General features: G+C 42.7%; 2 protein-coding genes across 6 annotated transcripts; both read right to left on the minus strand.

Annotated features, from left to right (window-relative positions):
* Positions 1-512: 512 nt before the first annotated feature.
* On the minus strand, positions 513-8,836 carry LOC121589267. Of its 5 annotated transcripts, none has more exons than XM_041908067.1 (5): positions 8,732-8,836; positions 3,782-3,906; positions 3,441-3,629; positions 2,693-2,768; positions 513-791 (listed from the first exon to the last, which is right to left on the minus strand). In XM_041908067.1, the coding sequence occupies exons 2-5, from the start codon at positions 3,870-3,872 to the stop codon at positions 680-682; spliced, it is 468 nt and encodes a 155-aa protein (XP_041764001.1). In that variant the 5' UTR covers positions 3,873-3,906; positions 8,732-8,836; the 3' UTR covers positions 513-679. The 5 variants fall into 5 exon arrangements, with proteins under 5 accessions (XP_041764001.1, XP_041763985.1, XP_041763978.1 ...); XM_041908051.1 differs by lacking the exon at positions 8,732-8,836 and adding an exon at positions 8,600-8,695; XM_041908044.1 differs by lacking the exon at positions 8,732-8,836 and adding an exon at positions 6,651-6,761.
* A 2,587-nt stretch (positions 8,837-11,423) lies between these two features.
* On the minus strand, positions 11,424-18,310 carry LOC121597310. Its single transcript, XM_041922979.1, has 2 exons — positions 18,131-18,310; positions 11,424-12,196 (listed from the first exon to the last, which is right to left on the minus strand). Exon 2 carries the CDS (start codon positions 12,087-12,089, stop codon positions 11,583-11,585), a length of 507 nt encoding a protein of 168 aa, XP_041778913.1. The 5' UTR covers positions 12,090-12,196; positions 18,131-18,310; the 3' UTR covers positions 11,424-11,582.
* Positions 18,311-19,180: the final 870 nt, after the last annotated feature.

Consider the following 19,180-nt stretch of genomic DNA (forward strand, 5'->3'; position numbering starts at 1 on the left):
TTATCTCTTTCTGTTGTGCTTTTTTTAGTAGAAATAGGGAACTTTTAGAAATCGTTTATGCAAAACAACGCAACCAACACAAAATAAATATAAATACACAACATCTCGTTCGTCCGTTTATCCTTTCATCTGTCAAGATTGTTAGTGATTATGCATGATTGTGTTTTTTAAAAGATTCTCGCTCTGTCGCTCTCGCTCTCCTTTTTGCTCTTAACTGGAGAGTTTTTTAGTATGTTTTTTTTTATTTTTTGTTAAAGTTACTGCGAAAGAAGTAACATTTTTACCATTTTCCTTCATCCTCTACTACGTACTATTTATCCGCGGACAGACGCCCGGTAGCCCGCGGTTCTCCGCGTATAAACCGAACCTGCGCTCGGCTCTTATCATGCCATTATACTCTGCGTGCTGCATACTTAGATTTCATACCTCGTGCAAACCGTCGAGAGCGTATTCGCTTTATTGATCACCTTATCATGGGTACGTTCTGCTCACCATCCTTTTGTTTTTTTTTCTGATTCTCAAGTAAGCGGAAATGGGAAATGGGGAAATTTGTGCTGGCCAGCCGTTGGGAGAGACAAGGGTAGGGGAGGAAAAGTTATTCAACTGTCGGATAAAGGAGCAGAATAGGGAGTGTCAGCAAGCCTTCTAGCATACTGGCCGGGCACGGCGTGGCTTCGCCTTAGTGCAGCGTCGAGTACAGCGGTTTCGTCTCCGGTTCGTACTCCATCTCCTGCGGGAACACTACCTGGCTCGGTTTGTCCTTGAGGTACAGTCCATAGCGCGATGGGTATCTGTAACGAGCGTGTGCCAGCGCCAGAAAAGCAATAAAAAATAAATATAAAATAGTTAAGCTTCTCTATTCCTTATTAAATGTGTCTGTGTGTTATTACAAGTGTGTATCTTTCTCTCTCTCTCTCTCTCTTTCTCTCTCTCTCCTGCTCTCTATCATACTCCCTCTTTCTTTCTTGCTCATTTCCGTAAAGCATTTACGAGCCTTTGGTGACATTTCGAAACGGCATCCGATGACAGCGTTCCCTTGCAAACCGAATGGTTCTACTGAGAGGGGGATGCTGTGCTTCATGTATAATGTACCCCCCCCCCCCCCCCCCCCGACCACTCGTAGTAAAATGTGCCGAGCGCACACTTTAAACCACGATTCAATTCACTTGCAGTGCAGATGAGGTATGATAAGGGCTATCTTAGGCGTGGAAAAACTTGCCCTTGCTTGTTTGCCGTGCGCTCAATTCAAACTTTTCTCAACATGTCGGATGGGCCACGACAACTTGGGAATGCTCTCCTTTGAAGACGGGTATTATCATGTTCCTCATAATCCACTTGGTTCGTTATGATATCTCGTGAAAGTAGGGATGGCGAGGACGTAGGTGGCCAAGTTTATGTAAAGTGTATAATTTTATGTAGTTTTTAAGGAAAAGCCATTCATCTTTTAATCGGGGCGTCTGATTTTTCTGAGTTCAGAGGGTCCTCTCCCTATACAGAAGTGCGGCTTCATCGGTTCAAGCAGAATCGCTTTATGACCACTCTTGCCATGTCGCCACTCCCACAGTGCCATGATGCTAATCGCTGGTGAAACTCAGTGCGCGATCCAATATCCTTTCCCAGGACGGATCATGTCGGTCCCAAGGGGAGGAGTAAAAGCGAAAACCACCAGCGCACTGAATATTTTCAACACTCAGCATTCTTCTTCGTATTTTCGACTGCAAAAATGCGTCCCACTCCACCCTAAACCACCCAACACTAGGGGGCATCCCAAACCGTCGGACCAAACTTCATGTCGGTACAATTTACACTTTAAGCTCATCGTGAAAGGCCACCAGTTTCTACTTTTTATTCTCTTTTGCCACTGCACACAGCCTTCCCCTAACAGTCCCGTCGTTCATTTTTTACGTGACCAAGTGAAACTATTCCAACGTGAAGCACCGTGCAGTACTACGCGTGGTGGTACGGCGAAAGATTTCCAGTCATTTCCTCCCACTTGGAAGGAGGCAAAAGAACCAAAAAAATAACAACAACCAAATCCTTCCAACGCGGCTATGAGTGAAGTACCCGCAAGCCGTTGGTGTTTTTTTTTTTAATTTTCTGGGCATTTGGGCTGGGTAGCGTTTTCCTTTCGTGTTCGAGTTTCTGTTTTGTCCTTTTCCTGGAGAGGGTCGTGGTGCTATCGGGAGCATTGTAGTATATGGCGTGTGCTGAATTGAATTAAATTGTCCCCACTCGCAAGTTGGAAATGAACAGAGGTTTTATTTCGGGGGCTGCATTGTTATTGTCAATTATGTACTGGAAAACCGTTCTTGGGAAGCGCGAGCTGGTGGTGCATTTTTCTCGCGAAACAATGTACGATGGTAGCCTCTGTGCTATTCTGGGCTTTCATTTTCCTTTTTCTTGGGTAAAAGCTTTTGTTTTAGCACAAACCATTCATAGGAAGCATGAAAATGGCATAATTTTAGGCGCTCAGGTTATACCGATTGCCTACAAGCTAGGCAATCCATTCACTGCGCCTAGAGTTAGGCATTTTTTCCTCAGCAACGACAACTCGGAAATAGAGATTTTTAAACTGATTATTAGCCCATTTATCTAGTCCACCCCGTCCGCTGGAAAATTGCTTCCCAAAACTTAATTTAAAATTTTCTCATACAAATCCTATTTTAATCTTGTAAATGGAACAGAGCCCTACCTGCGGTCGATATCCCTCATCCGTTCCAAATGGTCAGCCCAGGCTTTCTCCGCATCGGCCAGTCTGTTTACGCTTGCTGTAACAAAAACGAAACAAAATAATGAGAATCAATGCAATAAGCCGTGCGACTGTCCCCCATCGGCACAATGGAAACGAGAGCACGGAAAGCGGTCGGATTAATGTATGCAACAGAGGCGCTTCGTGATGGGAAATAGTAGCACTGCCGATCGTTTATTATCTGTGTTATTAATTTTCACCGTGTGTGTTTTTGACGCAAAATAACCGGCCCGAGTAGCACCGAGGGTTGAGATCGAAAGCTAGGGTGTGTAATTACATCCGGCCGCTTGCCGTGCTTGTGGATGGTAAATCATGTGAAATTAGATTAATCTTCACGAGTCAAAAAATCAATAGTGCGCGTTTTTGAGGGCAAACTTTTGCACCCTGCCCTGGGAGATGAGGTTATTCAATGCATGATTCTGAGTCTCAGCTGGACGCGCATTGCGGCTGTTGGAAAACTAAATGAATAGCTAAATTGTAAAATCGAAAATGAACGGAACGGCCGTTTTCCATTTGCCACCGCCAAACAAATATAAATATTTAAGGCTTAGTAATTAGGAGGGCACGCTATAGCTTCCGTTTCCCTTACTCGCTCGATTTGCATATTAATCGGAAATGAAACTAGCTCTGTTAGCTTTCTCCCGTGGCAGGGACAGGGGTCTTGTTTTCCTTCCACCGTTTCCGTACTTACGTGCTCTCTGCGAACGCGTGTAGTGATGGTCGTAGATGGGACGAGGCGAGTAGCCATAGGTTTCGCGGTGAACCGGCAGGTAATGGTAACCGGGCGAATTGATGCGACCGACAGCAGTGTCCGGTTCGTCGAACAGCAGAATCGGCCGCCGGTAGGCCGGAGTGTCGTGTGCACGAATATCATCAGATCCTAAAACACGGAGGAATACATTAAGACTCGTTAAAATACGATTGGCTGGACGGCTGAACGACTGAACCAACTAGTCAAATGCCGGCTAGTGACGAAAGTGACGGGAAATTTCGAGCAAGGCGCCAAAAACTACACTCCACATAAATACTTACCCTTCAAGGATCTGATGTATGACTGCCAAAACTTGGCCTTTTTGTTTGGCGTCTCATTCATGCCAATCATAGCAAGATGGTTCTTGAACATTTTGGGATTGTGTTCTAGTCGAGTGTTTCGTTCGCTAAAAGGAAAAATGAACAAGAATAAGAGCAACAAGTGCACCCGGTGAGATAATTTGGCTTTAAAACCGAGAGCGAGGTTCGTTTGCATAAGCTCAAACAAGAAAATAATTTCTTCCTATTTTGCGTAAACCAGGCAAAGGTGGCAAAGGTAAGACGACAACACTGTTGGTTCTATATTGGTAGCAGGATTGTATGTATAGGTTGAACGACTTCATTAGGCAAACCCCAAAAACCACATAGTAGCGTTCCGACAGGAATGTGAACTCGCGTGTTCAAATAATGATTTTGTTAGTGCTTTACTCTCTCTCTCTCTCTCTCTCTCTCTCTCTCTCTCTCTCTCTCTCTTTTTACTTCTCGCCAGTACGATCCAACAATCATTGTACAAACAGTAAAAAAATGAGTAACGATTAATTTCACCTTTGGACCCGTCACTCCCGAACCGATTACCCATAGAAAAACTCAACGAGAGGGAACATTCAATTGTGCCAAGAAATTCATCACTGCTAGAGCTTTGACTGCAACACAATTGAAAAACTCTCACTCTAACAGGACGTGTCAACAATTAGCTTGATTGCCTAAGCGGCCAACGGACAGATTGGAACCGAGACAGTCGGGAGATGAAGATCGTTATCTTAATTGCGGCAAAATAAGCTGATAGTGCTTTTCGCTCATTGTTGGTGGTGTGTTATATTCAAAGTAGCACACGATTTCACCCTAACCGACGAAAAGCCCCAACCATTTACCTTGGGGTCGATTTTTGCTTGAAACAGCGGAGGAACGCTTCTAAACTGTTGCGGAAACCATTAATCAATCAATCAAAGTCACGACTTGGCCCATCAATACACCCAAACTTGCTGACCTTTCACCAAGAGGCAGGAAAGAGAGAGAGAGCTAGAGAGCAGCGGCAAAATTAGCACAAAAAATTTCGGCACACCAAATCACCATCGTTTGAGCCCAAGCGGTAAGCGCGGAAATGTATGAAATCGAGCGCTACAGCAACCGCAACGGACGAAAAACTACCCGCCCGTTTTCAGTTTTAGATGTGTAATTGATTACACACCGCACACATTCTCTTCTCCTCTTCTCCTTCCTACCCATTCCTCCCCATTCCGTAGCGTCCAGTGCAGCCGATATATTATGCTTTGGAACATTTCAAATTTTCCTCTTCACTCTCGTCCCTTGCATGCTTGTGCATTTCACTCCCAGCTACAAAGGAAATCCCATGTGTTGCGCCAGCACGCACCTCAAAATCGACACTGGTTGCCCATGGCAGGGCCGCTCTATTAAATTATTTTTCCACCGCACTTTATAGCGGTGCCCTAATACAACGCCCGGCGGGATGGCAGCTTCTAGATGCTCGGGCGCACGGTGCAAATGACGCGGCGTCCGACCCCAGCGGAAAAAGGGTTCTGGAAGGAGCTGTTATAACCGTACCTAACTTTCGCTTATGCTTAATGGTACGGTATACATGTATGTGTGTTTGTGTGTGTTTGTGGGTGTGCTTGCTAGAAACGTGAGCTGAATCCCGACAATCCACCGGACAAGTAAAAATGTATGCTCGACCGGGGTGTTGGTGTTTAAGGAGCCAGCCAACACTGCAATTGACACGTTCATGATTGAAGTCATGTGTGAGACTTTGGCACCCACTTGGATGGGAAAAAATAACTCTCGGTACGCGTTGCACTTTTCCTACTGCACATTTCATATCGCAGAACCACTACAACTACTAAAAACACACACACACGCATATGTATGCAGTTGCGAACAGAGATTAAGTATAGTTTTACTTCTTGTATCCTATGTACACCTATTCCCATGCAACAAGTACATTTCTTTTCATAGGTAGGAGATCCGAGTTTCAGAGGTAAAATCCTTCAAAATGATCATTTTAACCACCCCTTCAGGCTAGCCGTTTGTGACTAGCAAGGGCTTTTGATCTCTCTTTCCTACGCTCGCTATACCTATGTTTGATAATGAATAGCTCATTCCATGTGCGCAGTGCACATGGGAACGGTTTTTCAAAGTTGAATAATCGTTTCAACTCTTCACATGCGTACAGCAATGCCGTCACGGAGCAGGTGAAACAACATTTCAACATCCACCCATTGCCACCGGTCTTGGAATCCTTATATTGAAATTCCTGCTAAACTCCTATGGTAAAATATACATGAGTTCACACAAAAATACACACGCATATACAAACGCATACACACACATACATTGTGATCAAAGCTGAAGGAAAGCAAGACTCCGGCTCTCGCTCCGGTTGGATGGTCTAAAAATAAAATCTCATCCAAACCGCGTGATGATCATGATGCGGCCACTGTGTGTTCACTGAATTGATGGCGATGGCGGGGAAGGTTTTACTAACATTCTAAACCTGCCCCACTGAAATCATTAGTTCTCAACTAGTGAAACTAGTGAAATAGCTGTTCATACAAAAAACTAAAACATAAACAAACGGCAGGAACGTGACAAAAGGCAGGACATTCCGTCCCTACCCACAGAGAACTAACCAGATCAGTAAGGTAGTACCGAAACAATCAAATAATATCAAATAATATTTCACACAATTATACAAAAAAAAACCAATCAAACTAGAACCACAATGCACCACTACTGGAAAACAAAATCTCGCTCACTGAACACTGATGCGTTTGATTGTGATGGCCTGTGCGTGCGTGCCTGCGTTAATAACTACCTACTTGGCGTAGTGCAGCTGTAACCTGTGGGTAAAACCTACTTCAGCAAAGCTTAAACCGTTTCGGTCGAAGGATACGATCGTTGTCGCCGGAGCGTTCACTGCCAACTAGCAAGCCTGGGGGTCGCTCGCAACCGTACTACTCGGATCACTCGGACACAATCCCACCCACCCACATTACCACACACATATGCACGATTCACTCGTTGGGCCCTCCCTCCATCTGCTTTAAAATATTTGCCATCTTGGTGCCGTGACCAGGATCCTCGCGCATCTCGGGCCAAATCCAAGGTTACGGAATGGAGGGGATAGACAACCGGTAAGCCTGTATATGTAGGTGTGTTAGTTTATTCCAAACAGTAGACGGAGTCAGACATAACCCCATCCCCGCCCTTTTCCTTCACATCACACGCTTTCCTCTACCACCTTTCATTGTAGAAATGGACAAGGAATAGTTGCGCAGTGGGCGAAAGAGATATTTATAGCCGTGCAGTGCAGCCGTGCAACCAAAAAAACCATGGATAGGAAATGGAAACGAGAAGCACACACATACACACACGACAGGAATTTATGTTACTTTTCTCTTTCTCTAAATATCTCGCTCTCTCTTTATCTCCATCTGTATCTCTATCGCTCTGCTCAAGCACATACGCTTCAGGGTTAGACGAACCATTAAAAGACAATCGATTGTCTCCGAATGCCCTTTTGCGCGTATGGCGATGATCTCATAAATCCAATTTTAAAATTAATGGATTTTTCGTGCAGGATGCTGAAAGAGAAAAAGCGAGCACCAATGCCGATGAAGATAAGCGATCTTATCTTGGCCACAGTTGAAATAAGGAGACTAAAAACAAACCTGTGGCTCATCGCAAATTGCATTACCTAACCATTGTTTATGCCCGTTGCTGCAAAAAAATAAAAAATTGCACATCGTTTGGCTCAAAACTGCTCAAAGAGAACGTCATACAAACATCCCCTTAGACACACACCATTGCCTGACAGGCATGCAGCCCCGTTTCTGCTGGCGCAACTATTAGTGGTGCAAAATAGCACATGGGATGTGCGCACGCTCGGTCTGCTCACGAGCTGACCGCTGCACCACTGCGGCCACAGGCCCGTGGGCAATCGGAAAATTAAACATAAAACCCGAAACAAAATTCCCCATCGTGGCAGGGGCGGTTTAGGAGGAGCAAAAACTATTTTTGGACGGCTTTGTCCAGGGGCTTTTGCGTTCGGCTGTGGATCAAACATTCCAATCTGTGCACACACAGCCGACGTAGAGGAGGTTGATATATCAGCGCACGACTGTGTGCGTGAGTGTGCATCACAAGAGTTGTAGATGGGTAGATTGATGGCAGTCTGCGCAGTATACAGTCCCAGCGATCATGGCCGTCTTTGGTGTTGGAGAGCAAGCGTATACGCTAGGTATTCCCCGCCTCGAATTGACGTCCACTCCAATTATGGAGAGGGAACATCACGACACTTTTTTTTTCAGAATGGCTTGCACAGGTTGATTGGAGCTCCCCAGGCAAGATGACACACATGTATGAGCCACCACGCACCTTAGCACATTGGTAACTATTCCAACGGTTCTGTGAGAAAGTCACTTTGTTTTGTTGAGTGATTTTGGTGATCATATGATCCGTTCCAGAATTGCTGGCACTGGATGCACACACATAGTAGACTGCATATCAGTGTTCGAGTACTACCGTACGTACCGTGCGTTACTCACACCAAGCACATCAAGCACACAAGCAAAGAATGAAACGTAATCAAACAAAACAGCACAGTCCAGGCCAAGAAACATTCGCTTGCTTCCCCATACCAAGTTAGGATTAGGTTCACGCATAATCTCGCTTTCTATCTCTCTCTCTCTATCTCTATGTCTCTCTATCTCTCTCTCTCCCTGTCTATTTCTCTATCTTACTTTCTCCTCTTTATTTCTTTACTGCCCTTGACTAGGTGTACAGATAATCTGTCAACACACTCACAGCAGGCACTTCGCACGGGGATGCGGTTAATCGAAAACAGGACGATTCTCCTCGGCACACTTTTACCACCGAACACGTAAGCACACACACACACAATGGAAAGCGAACAAACGGAAGATGCGCTATCCTTACAGAGTCCGGAGGAGTTTGAGGATGGTGCTTTTTCGATCCTGCTTGGAACGATTCTATCGTAATACTGATCGTGATCGGATCTTGTCCCAGCGAGGAAAGGTGCCAGCCCGGCTGGGTCTCGGTCGGACCGCTCCAATAATTCCAACACCGTTGTCCGAACGGTTGAGAGGGAGAAGGAAATGGGAGAATGTAGCAGGAGTAGAGGAGTGGTTGGAGTAGGGAGGAAGGATGCTCGCGCTCGTGTAGCGTGCTACAAACGATGTTGTTCGTTTTTTGTTTTTGTTTTTTTTTTTTTTTAAAGAAAGTGTGTTAGTGTGTGCTCGATTTTAAGCCAGGTCTTGAATGGTAAAGGTGGCAGTATTGGTCGTGCTGGTGGTGGTTGGAGGTAGTTTAACCAAAATCTGAACCGATGCCAAATGGGTAGAAATAAAATTCATAATACAAATCATTTGCCCTAACACTGATTCTTTCTCTTTTCTTCCCTCTCTCCCTCTTAGTTTCTCTCTCTCTCTCTTTTTCTGTCTCTCTTTCTATCTTACTCTATCTCTCTGTCATGGATGAGGTGTGTTCGTTGCTATTTGTACACCCCTTTATCTATACACAGTCTCTCTCTCTCTCTATATCTCTAATTTCTCTACTCTTAATGCGCGTCAGATTCACTTGCTAGACCGCTTGGTCTGAAAAACAAACGCACCGAGAGTGAGATGCACTTTCGGCCTAGCGGGGATTTTGTTACTTTTTTCATCGTTCCCGCCGTACCTCGCAGGCAGACTCGCTGTTTAACTTTTCGGACACGCGCGAGTAAGCAAAAATCTACAAAACTCATACATACACACACACACTAACACACACACACACACAATGTAACCGAAAGGGGCAACGGATAAAGAACACATGCTTCACCGACAGGCTCTCTGGGCTGTAGAAACCGTGTGCAACCGTTAGTAAACTCATCCGTGTAGCAATCAAAAAGTATTGCACTGGTGCATCCTTGAGGAAGGGTTGTTTGTGTGTGTGTGTGTGTGTGTGTGTGTGTGTATGTGTGTGTGTTTGTGTGTGTATGTGTGTGGTTATCCCCCGTGTATAACCCCAGCTTGCGTATACAACCGATGAGTGCGGTTTGACCATCTCCTTTTGTGCAACAACAGCAGCAATAGCAACAGCAAATGGAAGATATTATTTATACCTTCTAACATTTTATTCATCGCAGCTGCTCTTTTGCCATCGCGCATTTTGCTCTCTATTTTCTGTAGTGTAGGTGTGTGTTTTTAGTTGTGTTCTATTTTCAACACAAACCGCATATCGCTTTTGTTCACCAGAAGGGTCAATCGCTTATGGAGACGCCCGGTTGATGGAGGCGCCCAGTAGGGGTGGAAGCGCCCAGTTAACCCCATCAGTAGGTAGCCCATCTCAAAACACCGGTTGAGTAGAACCGCGTAGAGTACAACCGTGCTTTCGAGTACCAACTAAAGAACCAGCACATACACACACGCGTGTGGATGGGGAATTGACAGGTTAATTTTTCGTGCATTGCAAGCGCAACGCGGTGATGGATGGAGGACAAGGTCCGTTGTGAAAATGGGAATTAAATGGAGCTCGGGTGTATTTTTTGAGGTTGATGTTGTTGCTACGATTTAAGGTTGTGCTTCTAACAATGAAAACGAGTGTCTCTCAACTTTATCAACATCTAGCACGAAACTTTATCATTTTATCACGGCAAGACTCTTGTTGGAAGGTTGGAAGTTGGAATGAAACGGGAATGTTATAACAAAAGTTCATTGCATCTGAATTGGTATGAATAATTACTTCATATTTCATTTACATTTAATGTAACATTTTTTTCGGGAACAATTACACATCAACATCTGAAGTGATGGAGCAGTGATTTGTTAGTAGCATAATTAGGTAAATTATGTAAGGAACATAACATGATAAGATTAATTATATGAACTACAAAACAACCCCGATATACAGGGTTTTTCACGATTTATTGATCAGTTCCTATGATTTTTTGGTGCGTTCCCACGAATTTTTGATCGTATCCTATAGATTTTTGGTTCGTTCTCATAATTTATTGGTATTTTCCGATTGGATATCAATACAATTGAGCTAAAAAATTCTGGGAAACGGCCAAAAAATCGTGGGAACGCACCAAAAAATATGAGAACCCACCAAAAATTGATGAGAATCAACCAATAAATCGTGGAAAGCTCTGTAAGGTCTATTACAGGGTTCTCATAGTTGTGGGACACTCACTTGACTCTTGTGGAAGTGAATTTCATATGATGGAAATTGGACTCTATGTCACCCGTTTTGGACAAGCTCCTTGGAAATTGGATTTGGATTTACCCAACAAGAGTGCTATAGAGTCCAATTCCCATTACATTGGTTTCGTTTCGTTTCACGCAAGTAAGAGTTAATAAACTGTCCCACAGCTATAATAACTTCTGGAAAACCCTGTATTATGGAATTACTACAACCTACAAAATTTAGGGAAAACAAATGAAGCATTATGTGTTTGATAACTGAAAGCAGGTACAAACATTTAAAAAATAAAAACATGAAAAAAGAATGAAAATTGTTCAAAGTACAAACATAGTTTCCACTAAAGGTCGATTGTATGCGAAATTATGCCTCATCGTTCGTTAAATATGACGCAACAATAAATCTCAAAGTTTAGTTTGTAAGTAAAAAACCTTCATTTGTGGATAAAAAGGCTCATATTTATTTCTACATCTTGATATACTTAGTTAATCTAATCTATAATTTGATAAATAATGAGAATTTTCAAATAAAATAATACTTCTGCAATACAATCTCCTCTCTCCTTCCCCCTCCCGAGTTGTCTACCTTACTCATCGTTACATGATGCCTCCCACATAGATGGCAACACGCACACCTGATGCTTGAAGCTGTACAGGGTGCCCGGTGCACAGGGTAGCGCCAGCGGGGCCCAGGTGCCATTGATCCTCCGGCACTGGTAGAATTTGTCCGATGATTCGTGCACCCAGAGTGTGTTCACCTCCTTGTACGTGCCGCACCGTGGCGCCGCACACCGCTGCTCATCCGGCAGCGCCGCACAGCCCTTCCAGTACACCGGCAACACGCACACCTGCTGCTTGTAGCTGAACAGCGTGCCAGGGGCACAGGGCATTAGCTGGAGGGCCCAACCACCGGTCGGCACACGCCGACACTGCTGGAAGTAGGCCGCGTCCGGGACGGCCCACAGTGTGTTCACCTCATCGTACGTCACGCACCGGGCCACCGGACACAGGCCATTGTCGAGCAGGATCGGTTCGACCGCTTCTTGGCTTGGGTTGACCGCTAGCAAAAGCAGCAAAATAATCGGGAGGACCATCTTCCATCAACCCGCACGGCACCGCACTCACGCAAGTTTTAACTTCCGATTTTCCAACTGTTTTGCTCTTATATTGCTTCCTGCTTGCTTGCTAAATTCCATTGGAGCTGTAAAGACAAAAAAATGGCTTTGTCGGTGACTTTTTGACAACATTCGTTTAATTTGTGTGCGCTTATCAGTTGAGCAATATGGAGGGGGGGGGGGAGTTTTAACAACCACACGCGTGCACACACATACATGAATATGAACATCCGTAATCTATATAGAGCCAACAAAGACGCATGTAATTAAGCTGTACTGATGTTTGCTACGCTGTGGAGGCGCAATTAAACACATTGTTTTGCTTCACAGAACAACGTGCGCATTCAGTCATGTGCAAACAGTATTTGATGATTGGTGGTTGACCAAAGATGATTTATTCCAATCTGGCAAACTGCAAAAATATCCTATTGTATGAAATCACCAGAAAAGATGTTGAAAGCATTATTGAAGCACTAGTACAAAACGGTTTACTAGAACGGAACTGAGGAATAAACTGAATCGTGCAAAGGTTCACAAGTATAGAGTTTGTTGACGTTCGAAAATAGGCCAATCAAAGCGAAGGCATATACAAAGAATAGGCATTTGGAGGTTTAAACTCAACTGCACCGGTTTTTAGCCAAAATATCAAAAGAACTTTTCGCTAGTATTCTCGGTTAGTGGGAACCTGAACCTTTGAAATGTAACAATTAAAACAGACAGGTTTCAGATATAACAGGTTGACTCAGATGATATTTAGCACATTCTAACAACAGGAAAAGAAAATTGAAAAAAAATCTTCTAAAATGTACTTTATATGGTATGATTGTATTACGTGTCTATACACGTATCGTTACTTGATTGCATTGCTGTCTAATCTTGCACAATAGGTCTATTTTCTACAGAGTCTATTCCTTGGTCAATAGGAAGCGGTCCCGTGTTACAATCGTCTAATCCAGGGGTCTCCAAGCTTCCCAAGTGACATTTGCTCGAAATTGTTTTTCCATATCTGCTCGATTAGTACTCGATACGCCTGAAATTGTAGATTTGTGTGTGATCAAGTGTGTTGAAAGCGCTAAGATTTGGTGTGTTCGTAAATTAGACTTTCTTCTATTGATGGATGATGCTATCGAGCTCATTTTACATTCATAGCTTTGGTATTTAATAAAAAAACAAAAGCAAATTTTGTGTGAGGTTATTTTTATAAAAAATCGATATTATTTCAGTATAAAATGTTTACATGACCAACTATAACGATACGAAACATCATTTCCGATCGAATCTAGGAGAAAGCAACAAAAAAGCCGCATCACAGTAGATTTTAAAGAACTTTTTCTAAATTTCCTTAAACTGGTGCAGTTTAAGGGAAGTTTAAGGCTCCAGTTTAAGGGAATTTGCTCGAATTCCCGGTTATTCGTGCTCGAAAATGTCAATTGGGTTGTCAGATCACTGGCCGCATTGCCTCACGAAAATGATCAAATCTTGTTTTGATTTGAAAATACTTACTAAATATATAAAATTTCCACAACTTTTTCAATTAAATCTTGATTATCGAATTTCAAAAGTAAAAAAATATTGTTTGGTTAATTAGTAAAAAATACACTTTTTATTTAAAGATTAAAGACAAAGTCATCGCGGGTAGCATTCCATACTTTTGAGGCCCGCGGGCCGTAGTTTGGAGACCCCTGGTCTAATCGCACGAATTAACAACATACTCATCGTGGGTTCAAACCTCATATGGACCACCCCCTCGAAGCAAGGACTATCTGGCTGCATGATACTAATATAATAAAACCAAATAATTAAAAGGAAGTACAATACGAGTCTGTTAACTTGTCAGATATAAAGATTGCGTCATCCTAGCGAAGGACTACTCATCACATTATGTTTTTGTTTTTTTTGTTTTTGTTGTTTTTTTCTTTGCGTAGGTGTGGACAATGATTGTGTTGAATGAAAACAGCATTTCGATGTTTATAGATTTTTTTTTCATAAGCCCCAGTAGAGCAATTGTTACAAAATGGAATAAAAAAAAGTTCCCGTGTATTTTAACCAACATGCCAGGCGGGTCACGGAAAAGTACGCCTCAGAGCCATGCTCAAATTTCTCAAACACACTCACACGCTGCGTGGGATCAGTGCAGTGTCGTGTGCGTATGTGTTTTTGTGAATCTCGTGGAAGAAATATTTAGCACGAGTTAAACCGAAACCAACCTAGGCGCAACGCGTTCAAACGTTTTATGTAACTGCGCTTTAACCTTACCGGAACACACACACATACACACACACACACACATACACACACATACACACATATACACACATATACACACATATATTTAATGTGGTGTGTTCTGAAAATAGCAATTCAACACTCGACACGAGTGCCGTAGCGAGTCGATCGCAAGGTATGTGTGATGCAGCGCGTCCAGCAAAGATCGTGCCTTCGGTGGGTCAGGGCCAGCGTGCTACCAACGCTACTGTCGAAAAGGCCGAAAAGGAAATGGAAAGACTCACACATACTCAGGAAAAAAAATACAGTCCTTGAGACTCAAGGATGGCATTAATTAGCTTGCTGCTCGTAGAAGCAGGTGCGTGCGGAGTGGACGCTATTTTTCCTTTCCACTTAAAGGTAGAAACTAATTTTAGAAAAAAGGTACATTTAGTACAGGTTGAGATTTGTCACTGTTGAAGTCGAGTGGAAAACCTTTATATATATATATATATATATATATATATATATATATATATATATATATATATATATATATATATATATATATATATATATATATATAAAGGACAAAAAGCAGCAAAACGGACATGTCACACGCACACAGACAATCACGCGATAACGATTAATTTCATTCGTTTAAAAAATCATAAAATCATTTGGCGAATCGACCACAATTTGAATTAATTGAGTTCTGCCTCCACAACCAAATTTGTGGTGAGAGGCACAATTTCAGACAATTATTGACATTTCGCAAAACGTTTTCGACTGCTTCTCGATTAACAATTGGTTTCAGATTTGATGCTCCATTTCAATCCTTTCTACTTTACTTATGTTTTAACTCACTCGCTCTGTGCCAGTTTGTTAGTATTCCATTTCAACTTAGAGTAACACATATGTAGCCGGCTACATCTTCGTATCGTTTTAGTACATCTATTCCAATTATGGCCCTCGTTTAGACACAATTGATCTGCGTGGAGTTGCTTGATTTGGAAATTCTAAGAATACTGCAAAATTCCAAGTAAAACCTAACGCTCCGTTAGTAAGAACAAAGTGTCATATGGACCAGTGCTCTCCAACATTCACAGTATCACGAATCACTTAGCATATGCAAGGCTATGTTTTCCGCGGCCCACATACATTGAGGACATCGTCTCCTTCTAGATTGACGACGTTGTTCAAACCTTCTTTATAAAATATATTTTATTGTTATTCAAGACATGTCTATTGAAAATGTAATCTTGATTGTGGGAAAAAAACTGTATGCCTTGTAAATTTTTCTTCTAAGCAGCTTTTTAGCAGTACTTTGTATGCCCACATTTTTGGACATTCGATTCATCTCTGCCCATAATTAGCGGATGCTGTTTTGTCCCCTATCACCCCTCCCTCCCCTCTTCGTCTTTCTCCTCCTCCACGTCCTCCTCCTCCTCTTCATCCTCCTTCTCCTTCTCCTCCTTCTCCTTCTCCTGCTTCTCCCCCTCCTCTTTATCCTCATTCTCCTAATCCTCCTCCTCCTCTATTCTTCTTCTATTTGGCGTGACGTCCTACGCGGACATGCCGGTCTATACAGGCTTTCGAGACTTAATCCATTACCACGTAGCCGAATAGTCAATTCTTGCTACGGGGGGAACGGTTCATTCTGGGCTTAAACCCATGACGGGCATGTTATTGAGTCGTTCGAGTTGACGACTGTACCACGGGACCGCCACCCTTCTTCTAATTAATCCTATCAATATTTCATTTGTTGATTGGTCTACCGCACTTTTATTTTTATTTACGGCCAGTTTTTTTGTTCGTAGCTACCCCTTATTATGCTCTGCTTTTGCGCGAAATTTGTTTTGTGATCCTGTGGCTACGCGAGCGAATTTAGTGCGTACCGTATTGCTGACGAGGGTTGCCAAGAACACACAAAATCACAATCATCTTTTTTTTATGTTGCTGCTCGTTTATTTTATTTTTTTACCCCTAAACGCACCTAAAAAACTGTTGCAAATAAAAGCGACTACCAAAAAGCAAAGCTGGAGATTTCTTCGCTTTCTCCAGAAAGAAAAGAAAGTGACTCAGACAGGGAAGGCAACCAGACGTGTGAAAAAATGACCGACAAATCTTTTTCTTTGTCCTGGAGAGTTTTCTTGTGTCTTTTTTTACGCATCCGCACATCACATCCGCAAACGCTATAATATTAGAAGGATATTCATTTGCGAGCGGTCAAATAAAAAAGGATATAAAATTAAAGCCTTGGTCGTTTAGGGAGCGGGTGTTGCGGGCCTGTGTAATCAACGTGGAGCAAACGAATCTGCCCAGTAATTGGCAGCCTGGCTAATATGTTATAGCATGGACCTGTACCACTTGGAAAGCAACAGTGGTATACAAAAAATGCACACACAAGTAGACGAATATCCTTTCCTTCTTCTTTTTTTAGACTATCTTTCCTTCTTTAGCACGCGGTGCACACGTGCTTGTTGCTGAACCGATCGCTCCTGGCGGTTCAGCATAAAACAGGCAATCGCGTGAGACAACGGACAACACTTCAATAAAGTGTTACAAGGCGAAAACACGCGTATCAGAAGAAAAACAAAAAAAAAATAGAAATAAACACCAACGAGCAGCCAACTCTTTCTCCATTTTTTAGCCCGTTTCATGAGCACTGACTCTTTCTCTACACTGGGATAGTGTGATACTATATTGAAAGGGAATGCGAGACAAAGTGATGCTAAAGGGAAGCAGGAGGACGAATTTCTTTCTTGCAAGTGCCCCGAAGGGATTAAAGCATGTTGCTTCACGCTAGTAAAACCGGGCATGAGGGCATTTTTATGCCACTGGGCGAAGCGTTCCGTAAGATTTCCTACAAATAACGTTGGTGCAAATAAAAGTGAAAATACTCTCGAGCCGTTAGAAGAAGGGTATAAAAGGGGTGGGTAGGATGATGAGGAGGAGGAGGAGAAGGAGGAGATGGAGGAGGAGAAGGAGGAGGAGGAGGAGGAGGAGGAGGAGGATAAGAAGGAGAAAGAGAAGGTGGTGAAGAAAAAAAGAGTATGAGGAACAAGAGGAGAAGAAGAAGAAGAAGTAAATTTTGTGGAAAACAAAAGTTGTCCGCCCCTTTATCTCTATTTCGTTTCGAGTAGGGTTTCCTCTGTTGAGCGCGATGCGTTTGTTTATTGTAGCTTTTTGGTATTTTTGTTTCTTGCAGATATACACACGCGGGCAGGCCGATTTGGGATACACCCTCTCGCCAGGGACGAGGGAAGCAACAAACAAAACACAAACCAAAAAATGGAAAATAATGTTGGTGCCAATAAATTATGCTGCCTAAATTACGTTCACCTCAATTTAACGGTTCAAGGTTTCCATCGGGGGCCAATCGGGTGAAATCCAAACCTTCAACCGACACGCTGGTTTTACCAGCTAGCTATTTGTTTGTCATATTGGAAAGCAAGAGTAGAAGAACACGCTCAGCCCCGAAAATAAACACGCGGCCCTGGAGATGGTGTGATCGTGCCTTGGTTAGGGAGGAGCGGAGTGATCTCTTTACTGTGATGATCGATGCGTGGGATTGGGGATGTTTTGATAAAGGTCACCGGATATGACCTTGGAGAGAATGGTGTGAGGTGTAAAAGACGCCGAAAGGTAAATTCAAGCTCCGAATGATTGCAAGAACATTTCTGATAGGTGACTCATTGTTGAATGTTGACGATGTGAAAGAATGTGGCATTTTTTTGTTTTGTTTTGTTTTTTTTTTTTTTAGAAAAGAGCCGTGTGATTCACTCGACGTTAACATTGAGGAACACACTAACACGAACGATCTTCTAGCAAGCCTCTGGAAGACAACAACAACTCAGCACTCAGATCAAACTTCGATGTTCAGTGTGGTGGGAGCAGAAACAAAACAGCCACAGTGAACTGCACATATAAACCCGTACGACTGTAAAATAACCATTTCTACGAACGAGACAGAGGCGTGCTTGGTTGGAGTACTTTCCGAAGACTGAAATGGCTCATTTTAGTCGCCTTATCATGCTAATTGCTATGGACTATCGCCTGCTTTGTATCTTTAATAGTGGCACTAAATCTTCCCAATTATTTTCATCAGATAAGCACAATTACTGGCTACAAAATGTCTTTTGTCGAGTTGGAGCACAAGTAAATTCCAGCTTCTTTTTATTCTCAGACGCCCTCACCGCCATCCGACGGGGTCTTTTTGGATTTTTAATTGCTTGTTTGACTAAGCATTGTTTTTAGTTCACGAGATGAGAAGCAATTACTTTACGGAAATGTTTCTAATTTATATAACATTCCTACGAGTAAGGTATTTTCAATGTTTTACTGAACGTCATCATTTCTGAAGTGAATAGAATTATGATACCGAGATGATCCGATGAGTTATTCTAATAAACTTAACAAATTAAGAAGATTTTTGGATTTCACTAAGGTATATCCGCATCAAATTAGACCTTAAATCTCTTTGTAAAACCATCAAAACTCCTGCAAATATCAAATCATGGACATATGCTAGAATTGCGACTTGCCGTAGAGTAGTATAAACGGAATTATGTCATCTTGTTGAAAAGATTGCTTCTTCAAACAACATTATAAGCAGCGATATTTTTCCGAGAAATTGTGTTTTTTACTGACGAAGGATCAGAACGGGATTCATGCTCATCTTCAAAATCCAATAAGAGGACCTAATATGAAACATTTAGTGAGATATTTCGGGTTGCTGAAATGTGCAGCCACAATCTCTGAAGATTTGGAGTGATTGCATGCCAGTTAGGAACATTACGGTGGTACAACCTTATCTACAGCGCTATTCCTCTTTATCTCGATATGACACGTACCTTGAGGTG

The sequence above is a fragment of the Anopheles merus genome, chromosome X (genome assembly GCF_017562075.2).
Source record: "Anopheles merus strain MAF chromosome X, AmerM5.1, whole genome shotgun sequence".
NCBI lineage: Eukaryota > Metazoa > Arthropoda > Insecta > Diptera > Culicidae > Anopheles > Anopheles merus.

What these genes read in the sequence shown, in the direction of transcription:
- LOC121589267 (XM_041908067.1), bottom strand. Translation starts at nt 3,872, where the DNA reads ATGTTCAAGAACCATCTTGCTATGATTGGCATGAATGAGACGCCAAAC. An exon ending in CACGCGTTCGCAGAGAGCAC is followed by an intron (nt 2,769 to 3,440) that starts GTAAGTACGGAA and finishes TTTTTGTTACAG; the next exon opens with CAAGCGTAAACAGACTGGCC. An exon ending in ATGAGGGATATCGACCGCAG is followed by an intron (nt 792 to 2,692) that starts GTAGGGCTCTGT and finishes CGCTCGTTACAG; the next exon opens with ATACCCATCGCGCTATGGAC.
- LOC121597310 (XM_041922979.1), bottom strand. Translation starts at nt 12,089, where the DNA reads ATGGTCCTCCCGATTATTTTGCTGCTTTTGCTAGCGGTCAACCCAAGC.